Here is a 9,192-nt window from a genome sequence, read left to right on the forward strand (position 1 = left end):
GAGGAACCAACTCCACCTACCTCGCCCTTATTCCCAAAGAAACCAATCCCGAAACCTTTGCAAGATTCAGACCTATATCGCTTTGCAACACATCATATAAAATTATAGCAAAGCTTCTAGCTAACAGGATGAAACCCCTGCTAAACAGGCTGATCTCAAGCAACCAAGGTGGCTTTGTAGAAGGTAGGCACATCCTGGATAATGTCATCCAAGTCCAGGAGACAATACACTCAAGCAATCAGCGAAAAGAAAAAGGAATGCTGATAAAGCTTGACCTGGCCAATGCGTTCAACCAAGTCAATCGCTCCTTCCTATACAAAGTCCTCCACTCCTTTGGCTTCTCCTCCCATTTTTTCAACCTCATCATTGCCTACACGTACAATCCCTGGATCGGCCCCCTTGTTAACGGTCGCCCCACCTCCTTTTTCCAAGCTCAGAGAGGTCTCAGGCAAGGATGCCCGCTCTCTCCCTTCTTGTACATCCTGATGGCGGATTCCCTCAGTAGAAAGCTATCCTTCGAAAAAACTTCAGGCTCCCTTCTAGGCCTCAAACCTTCCAATATCTCTCCAGCTCCGAACCATGTTCTATTTGCGGATGACTCTCTCCTCCTTGGAGGGGCTTCTTTTCAAATAGCCAAAGCCTTTGATTCTATTCTAAAATGCTACTGCAGGGTTTCGGGCGCTTCAATCAACAAAAGGAAAAGTGAAGTCTACAGCTGGAATATTGGGCAGCAAGAGCTCACATGCATCGCCAACATCCTAGGCTTCAACGGCCATGCACAATGGGAGATGATAAAATATCTCGGCCTCCCCATCACAATTGGGTCCAACAAGAGGTCACTATGGATCGGAATCATCAGCAAAATTAAATAAAAAATCGCATCCTGGGGAGGACACTGGCTGACAAAAGGAGGCAAGGTAATTCTGATTAAATCTGTATTATCGGCTCTCCCAATCTATCAAGCAGCCTTCCTTCTCGCTCCAAAAAGAGTGACAGAACAAATCTCCATAATTCTTCGCGACTTCCTCTGGCAAGGGGGGGAGGGAAACCATCAAAAAATACATCTAGTCAAATGGGATCTGGTTAAGCGATCAATTTTGGAAGGAGGTCTGCAAATCCGCGACCCAGCCCTTGTAAATTTGGCGATGGGAGGTAAAATTATGTGGAAATTTTTTAAGGAACCAAAGCACCCTGTCAACGAAATGCTGAAATCGAAATATGCCCATAATGTGTCGCTCAGGAATCTGCAGGTAAGCCAAATACCCAACAGCACTCAAGTCTGGAAACTATGTAACAGAAGTTTAAACCTCTTCAAAGGAAAGGCGTATAAGATTCCAGGTAATGGCAAACACACAAATCTGTGGTTCAATCGAATAATGGACCGAAATCCGCTCTCAGAGGTAGAAGAAATCGCAGAGATAAAAAGCTGGTTGGAACGCACAGGGATCATCAGCGTGTATGACTTATCCAAATGGGGTAGTCATGGAGATTGGCAAGGATGGGATTTCTTTGGAGTCCCTGATCGATTACAACAGCAGAAGCATATCCTTGAAGAAATGCTGGAAGAAGCGGCCCCAGTAAATAGAGAAACGAAAGACAGTTGGGGATGGGGGCATTCTGGAAGCTACACTATAGCAGCAGCGTACAACGTCCTTCAGCCAAATAGGAACAACAACAAAACACCAGAGTTTTGGAAGAAAGTATGGGAACTGCTTGCTCTGCCTAAGGTAAATTTCTTCTTCTAGACACTGGCCCATGACAAGCTTCTAACCGGAGGCAATCTGATGAAAAAAACATAGCAGGCCCGCACAGATGTGAGCTGTGCAGAAGCAGCTTAGAAACTGCCAAGCATCTCTTCATGGAATGTAAGTTTGCAAAAGAAGTGTGGGGACTCACTCTCCACGAGCTACAAATCATAGTTCCTCCTCACAACTCAGTAGCTGATCTATTCGACTCATGGAATCAATGTTATCCCAACAAAATTCCCACCAAATCCTTTTGGAGGAAAGTTTGGAACGCCATCCCCAAATTTGTGTGCTGGCAGATTTGGCTGTCCCGGAATGATCTAATATTCAATGAAAAGGTGCATACACGCTTCTCTGTAGCGGCAAAGGCTAAATATTTCCTCCTAGAAGCAGCGCAACAACAATACTTTACATATTATCCACTGCTTCTCCCTGAATAAGAGAGGTGGTTGGGTCCCCTCTACTCCCACCCATGGAAGCAACTATCAACCCCTCATGCAGTAAATCCGGCCTGGCGCAAAAGAGACTCTGAAGAAACCTTCCAAGAATGGTGGAGAAAGAAAAAAATTACAACAATATTCTTTGACAGAGCCTCCAAAGGCAATCCTGGGGCAGCAGGAGCTGGAGGGGTCATCTATGCCCCGGATGGAACAAGAAGGGACAGTTTTTGTTGGGGCATCGGGCAGAAAACCAACAATCAAGTAGAAATCCTAGGCCTCCTCAAAGCTTGTCAAATCGCCAAGGACAGAGGAGACAAAGAATTCCAAGCTTTTGGAGACTCGGAGATCATAATAAAAAAATTAAACATGGAAAAATTGTTCACCAATGCAAGCCTCAACAAAACTCTAAATAGACTGAAGAGAGTTCTGCTTGATTTCGACTCCTACAAATTTCTCCACATTCTCAGAAGTTTGAGCAGTGAAGTAGATCTGATGGCAAACAAAGGGTGTACTCTTGGGAAAGGTCAACTTCTCACAAATGAAGAAAGCTCATTCCATTCCTGCAATCCATGAGGAAGTGGCAATTTGTAACAGCTCAAAAGACAACATTAGAAACAGAAACAGAAGTAATGTACTGTTGGCTGCCATGGCGTAAGTCCAAACTTTTCATCAAATAAATAAAATCATACCCGTTTGAGTTAAAAAAAAAAAATCCTTGCCGAATTTTCTCTAAATATGACCGGAATTTCCATAACTTTCCGGGCAACTCCTCCGCCTCATTAGACTACCTGGAAAACTATGAGCCATATAAGCCACCTTGAAAATAGTGAAAATAAATAAAAAAGATTAGAATAACGATAATCAATCCCTGCTCCTAGATAGTCAAACATCACATCCTATAATGAATCAATATATCATGAAACTCTCAAACTCATCATAAGATAATTATGAAACCAAATCCAGTGTTTGACCTGCTCAATTCTGTCAAAACCATTGATGCATTACAACATCAATGGAGATAAATATGATAGCAAGGCATTGCCTTCACCTTATTTTCACCTTGGCTCCATAATGCTCAATGAAATATTACCACCTGCATAGTGGACTGACGCTTTACAGCATGAATGGAGATAAATATAATAGCAAGGCATTGCCTTCGCCTTATTTTCACCTTGGCTCCATAATGCTCAATGAAAGATTACCACTTGCATAGTGGACATTAGATGGTGCTGCTACTTCCAACAACGGAGTGTTGCTTGACATGTTGTTAGGGTTTCGCACAGGAGTAGTTGTCGCACGTTCAGCTTGGTGGGGTGGGGCTAATACACTCTGCTCATCTACGAAAGTAGGGCTTGTGGGTGAAGGAATATGTTCTTCCCCACCTGTCAACATCGACACCACCTGTGAAATTGAAGGTCTCAATGTTGCACTTGCTTGAGGGCACAGAAGACCAATTTTAATAACTCTATTCCCTTCTTCCCATGAGTAACTACCCTCCAATGTGGGATCCACAACTTCTAATTCTCTCTCTACGTTATGCAGTCTCCACGTCTGCTAGTTGACCAATATCCACAAAACCATAAAACATTGGTTAGCAAAGAATCATAGTTGTTGGACATTTTAGAAAATTTTTACTTTAAAGATGAGGTGAGGTCTACATGTGCCATACAGTTTTAGTGAGAAACTCTATGTCTTGAGGTACATTGTAGTACTTCTTTCTTCCACTGATAATCTCAAGTAGAAGCACTCCAAAGCTGAATACATCTGCTTTCTCTGTCAACTGTCCGCGTAAGGCATACTCAGGCGCAATGTAACCACTGCACAATCAAATCTCCATCTCTTAACCCTCTTAAAATTATATGATCCTTTCTCTATTGTAATTGATTAATATCCCGTAATTTATTAAATAGATTTTGGGACATCAAGAGATTGAACTGTAGAGAGACTTCTTACAAAGTTCCTGCAACCCTAGTGCTAACGTGGCTCGCATCTTCTGCAAATAGTCTGGCTGAGCCAAAGTCTGCTATTTTGGGTCAGTATTTATTGTCTAGTAAGATATTGCTTGCTTTGATATCTCTGTGGATGATTCGAATCTCAGACTCCTCGTGAAGATAGGCAAGCCCGCGTGTAGTTCCAACAATGATTTCATACCTCTCTCTCCAATTAAGTAAATTCCGTTTTGTTGTATCTACAATTATTGCATCATAGACAGTAAAGGAATTAGCAATGTACATACACAAACTCGAACAATTCCAGGATTGAAGTAGAGATTAATTAGCAGTGAAAGAGCAAGCGAGAACAAACCAAATATAATCTTGTCGAGACTATTGTTGTGGAGGTATTCGTAAACTAGCAGCCTTTCTGATCTTTGAACATAGCAACCAAGCAATCTCACTAGATTCCTGTACTGAACACGAGTTATCAGATTTGCCTCATTCAGAAATTCGTTGTCTCCTTGCCTTGAACCTATATTCAGCCGTTTAATTGCGACCTCTCTCCCGTCAGGTAGAACCCCCTGAAGATCAGTGAATTCAAAATTATATTTTTTTCTCCGTTATAACTGACTTGGACCTGCTACCAACTAGTATGTAATTCAATGGAAGGCAATGATCCTAGGCCCTTACCTTGAAGACAGATCCAAACCCTCCTTCACCAAGTTTGTTTTCTGCTTTAAAATCAGAGGTAGCCTGTCTTAGAGTATCGTATTTGAAAATGAGTTCCAGATTCGCTAGAGGAGGTGATAAGCTAACTTCTCCTTCCTCACCTGCGGAAGCAATTACAGGTGTCTATTTAAGTTAAGTAATGAAATAGGCGAAGAGTTCACCATATAGAAGCTAATAAGATCCACATTGAATGACTGAGGAATTTAGGAACCTCTGGTTCGTGAAATCCATTCCCAAAGTTTTGGGTGAAAGGGAAAGAGACCTATGGCTGCAATTAACCCAACCGAAGCAGCCACTGCGCCCAGAGTTATCCCAAGCACATTATGTTTTTGGCCTTCTGCCAATTTTCACACAAAGCATCACGAATAAATTGGCGATCTTAAATTTCACCAAAATGTACAAAACTAGTTTATAACTTTATTCTTATCATTGTAAAATATCGGGCATGTTAAATTTCACCAAAATGTATGAAACTAGTTTATAACTTATTGTTATCATTGTAAAATATGTGAAGGATGATACCAAATGATGCAGACGGTGGCGAGGGGATAGGAGCCATAACACGAAATGTAATCATTAAATTGGGCCTCATGTTTAATTTCACCAAAATGTACAAAACATCATTGTAGAATGTAAACGCTATGTGAAGGAACATACTGGATGATGGAGTCGGAGTCGATAAAAATGGATAAATCTCGTAACGTAGATCGCAGCCCATAGTATGGAATTGTGCTCCGACTGTTTCGTTTCAGCATGGACATGGATTTGACTGATCAAATTTTATACTTGAGAGAGCAGATAAGCAAGACTTGCAGCTCGCTCGCGACAGATCTCTCCAACATTGGGCTAAGCTATAGATCAGCCGCGAAGGCAAAGACGCCGCTGGGAATGCATATGCAGCAAAAAGGTTGGCACTCCCCACGACTGTTTCGCTAATATTCAAGAGCACGTTTAAAGCAGTAGACTCAAACTTCTCTGGCTGGTCAGTGCTATATTGTTGGTTGCATGCACCAACATAAGGCTCGATACCCTCAGCACTATAATTGTAAGAATAATGATCGTCAGAACGTATGAAGCAGCCATCTAGTGCAATGAATCCAGAAGTACCATTTTGACATTTATCAAGAAGCAATGATTTTACCATCGATGCGCACTATTGGCAGTTAGAGGAAGTTAAATCTCCCCTGCACTAGAGAAGCCCATAAACAGAATCGTTGCTTTTTTGCCCAGGCTTAACATTAGAGGTAGAGAATAGAGTCGTGGAAGCTTTGAGCACCAATGATTCGAAAACCTAGTTAAGATGATGCTGGAAGGGGCTACCATTTGTATACTGGCTCTTGTTCCCACAACCGTAGGCATCCGGAACAAATTGACAGACCGAGGCATCCAGAACAAATTGACTGACCGATAGGTGCAGACACGTACATAGAGTGAAGATGAGTAGCATGCTTCTGCCTAATTGTTTAATCTTCATCGCCATCGTAGCACAGGGCATGAGCTCAACGCTCTTCGATGCTGTTCCTATATTCCTGGGCATTGCAAAGCTTTTTACGAATGGAGCTGCTCGTATCTTGTCAGACCTAGCAAAGTTCAGCCGATCTTGACCTTTTATCATGGTTTCATTTATTTTCCCGAGTTCGAATTTGACTTTTAAGATTTTTTTATTATTATCTTATTTAAATTTCTAACCAAACTAATTCACTTTTAACGATTTCTTTCTATTATTTTATTTAAATTTTTATTTCTTAAAAATTTGAGAAAACTGGTTTAAATTGAAAAATATTAATATTAAATTCTAAAAATCCAACCAAATTGTAAAATTCCAATATAATATAATAAAGTACAAATATTTTCATATTTTGATATGAGGTGCCTACACTGAAGGGGATTGTTGTTTCCATTATATTTGATGTATGGTAGGTCTTTTTTCATTTTATTAATTATGGCATGAAGACTGCATTAGGTTAAACATAATTTGAATATTGCAAGTGGCATGGGGAGATAGAGGAAGACTCAAAGTTATAAGGAAAAAAATGATTATTTTAGCCAAGAGATCAGTGAACATTTTTTTCTCCTATGAAGAGGATAGTGGCCAACTACCACAAATGCCTAGAGTTTCTGCTCAACAAATGTTATGATATACTGGTTTTTTACTTGCAACTTTAATAGTTTTTTTGTTTTCAAGTGTCCAACTTATTTTTATATATTTAAATTAAGTTTTAGCAACCAAAACACTCTAAACTTTTGTGGTTGGTTTAATTTCCTTTCAACCATATGAATAGCAATTTTTTTTTATTCATATAGTTTTCATTTGACTTAATGTTAAAGCAGCCGATATATATATATATATATATATATATATATATATATATATATATATATATATATATATATATATATATATATAATACAATTTTAATAATAAATTAATAATACTATATAAATTAAACCATTAATAAACATCAATGAACATTAAAATACCTATTAAGAACTATTTACAATAAAACTCAATATAATAATTCCATAAAAGTAATTTAATAATTTAAACATAATTTAATAAAAATAATATTATAATTACAATAAAATTCAATATAATAAATCCAAAAAAATAATGTAATAATTTAAATATAATTCAATAAAAATAATATTATAAGTTCATTCATTATGCGTGCTACCAACAAAATGCTAAAAATGCATATAACATCTACATAAGTTACTTCTTCCCAGTTCTTATTGAAGAAAACATCGGCAGCGATTCCTGCCTCAGTTATCAAAAGGAGGCCAAGAGACAACATCTATTGTTATATGTTAAAGAAAACAAGTAAATACCCTGACAACAGGATCAGTCATTGTAAATGTATATCAATCCACTGACGGAGCATAGGGCCCAAGGCCACACCTCAAAAACATATAGAACAAGCATAGAGCCTTCTAAAGGGAACAACGTTTGAATGTGGTCACGAAATAGGAAATACATTCATCATCACCTATGCAACTAACATAGAACCATTTCAAACATCCCTGGACACTAGCATTCATGTTTTGAAATCAAATTCATTTACATAATATAAGATTTCGAGGAATACATATGCTCCAAGTTAAAACCATAAAAAAAAGGCAGTAAGGCAGTTCAGTTATGCTCCAATGCAAACATGACCTTGTAGACTACAAACCGTACATTTGATTACCTGCAAAATAAGAACAATCAAGTCAATCCACTTGCATATGTCAAAGTTTTCTCTAACAAAGTTTTTTGCTTGGTCAAACTATCCTGTAGGATCCTCTGGAAAATCCTGCAGATCAAATAAAACAACATGATAGTTTATACCAAAACATATAAAGCATAAATATCATACGAATGATATGCCTTATTTTTACCAATTATGCTTGTTGTCAAAAAAATGCTAAAAATTCATATAACAGCTACACTTACTTCTTCCCAGTTCTTATTGAAGAAAACATCCGGAGTGACTCCCGCCTCAGTTATCAAAAGCGGGCCAATAGACAACATCTACTGTTATATGTTAAAGAAAACAAGTAAATACCCTGACAATAGGATCAGTCATTGTAAATGTATATCAATCCACTGACAGAGCATAGGGCCCAAGGCCACACCTCAAAAACATATAGAACAAGCATAGAGCCTTCTACAATATGTAAGGGAACATCATTTGAATGTGGTCACGAAATAGGAAATACATTCATCATCACGTATGCAACTAACATAGAACCATTTCAAACATCCCTGGACACTAGCATTCATGTTTTGAAATCAAATGCATTTACATAATATAAGATTTCGAGGAATACATATGCTCCAAGTTAAAACCATCAAAAAAAAGGCAGCAAGGTAGTTCAGTTATGCTCCAATGCAAACATGACCTTGCATACTACAAACCGTACATTTGATTACCTACAGAATAAGAACAATCAAGTCAATCCAATTGCATATGTCAAAGTTTTCTCTAACAAATTTTTTTGCTTGGTCAAATTGTCCTGTAGGATCCTCTAGAAAATCCTGCAGATCAAATAAAAACAACATGATAGTTTATACCAAAACATATAAAGCATAAATATCATATGAATGATATGCCTTATTTTTACCAATTATGCGTGTTGTCAACAAAATGCTAAAAATTCATATAACAGCTACACTTACTTCTTCCTAGTTCTTATTGAAGAAAACATCGGCAGTGACTCCTACCTCAGTTATCAAACGCAGGCCAACATACAACATCTACTGTTATATGTTAAAGAAAACAAGTAAATACCCTACAGTAGGATCAGTCATTGTAAATGTATATCAATCCACTGACAGAGCATAGGGCCCAAGGCCACACCTCA

At 38.4% G+C, this 9,192-nt stretch overlaps 1 protein-coding gene across 1 annotated transcript; it reads right to left on the bottom strand.

The window, feature by feature from the left end:
* Positions 1 to 3,352: 3,352 nt before the first annotated feature.
* Positions 3,353 to 5,992, bottom strand: LOC149217528 (cysteine-rich receptor-like protein kinase 3). The gene is made up of 6 exons (XM_089390255.1): positions 5,635 to 5,992; positions 5,111 to 5,185; positions 4,810 to 4,949; positions 4,594 to 4,700; positions 3,855 to 4,002; positions 3,353 to 3,736 (listed from the first exon to the last, which is right to left on the bottom strand). Exons 1-6 carry the CDS (start codon positions 5,990 to 5,992, stop codon positions 3,353 to 3,355), a joined length of 1,212 nt encoding a protein of 403 aa, XP_089246381.1.
* Between the last annotated feature and the right edge of the window lie 3,200 nt (positions 5,993 to 9,192).

Source organism: Pinus tabuliformis, chromosome 1_1 (assembly GCF_031772625.1).
Source record: "Pinus tabuliformis cultivar Carrire ecotype Pingquan chromosome 1_1, CPIR1, whole genome shotgun sequence".
NCBI classification, from domain to species: domain Eukaryota; kingdom Viridiplantae; phylum Streptophyta; class Pinopsida; order Pinales; family Pinaceae; genus Pinus; species Pinus tabuliformis.

Bases quoted from the DNA above. Each gene is read 5' to 3' on its own strand.
- LOC149217528 (XM_089390255.1), bottom strand. From the start codon at position 5,992: ATGGTAAAATCATTGCTTCTTGATAAATGTCAAAATGGTACTTCTGGA. The intron at 4,701-4,809 runs GTAAGGGCCTAG...ACTGATCTTCAG, and splicing joins GGTTTGGATCTGTCTTCAAG to GGGGTTCTACCTGACGGGAG. The intron at 4,003-4,593 runs GTACAGGAATCT...TTGATTGTGCAG, and splicing joins AATCTGATAACTCGTGTTCA to TGGTTACATTGCGCCTGAGT.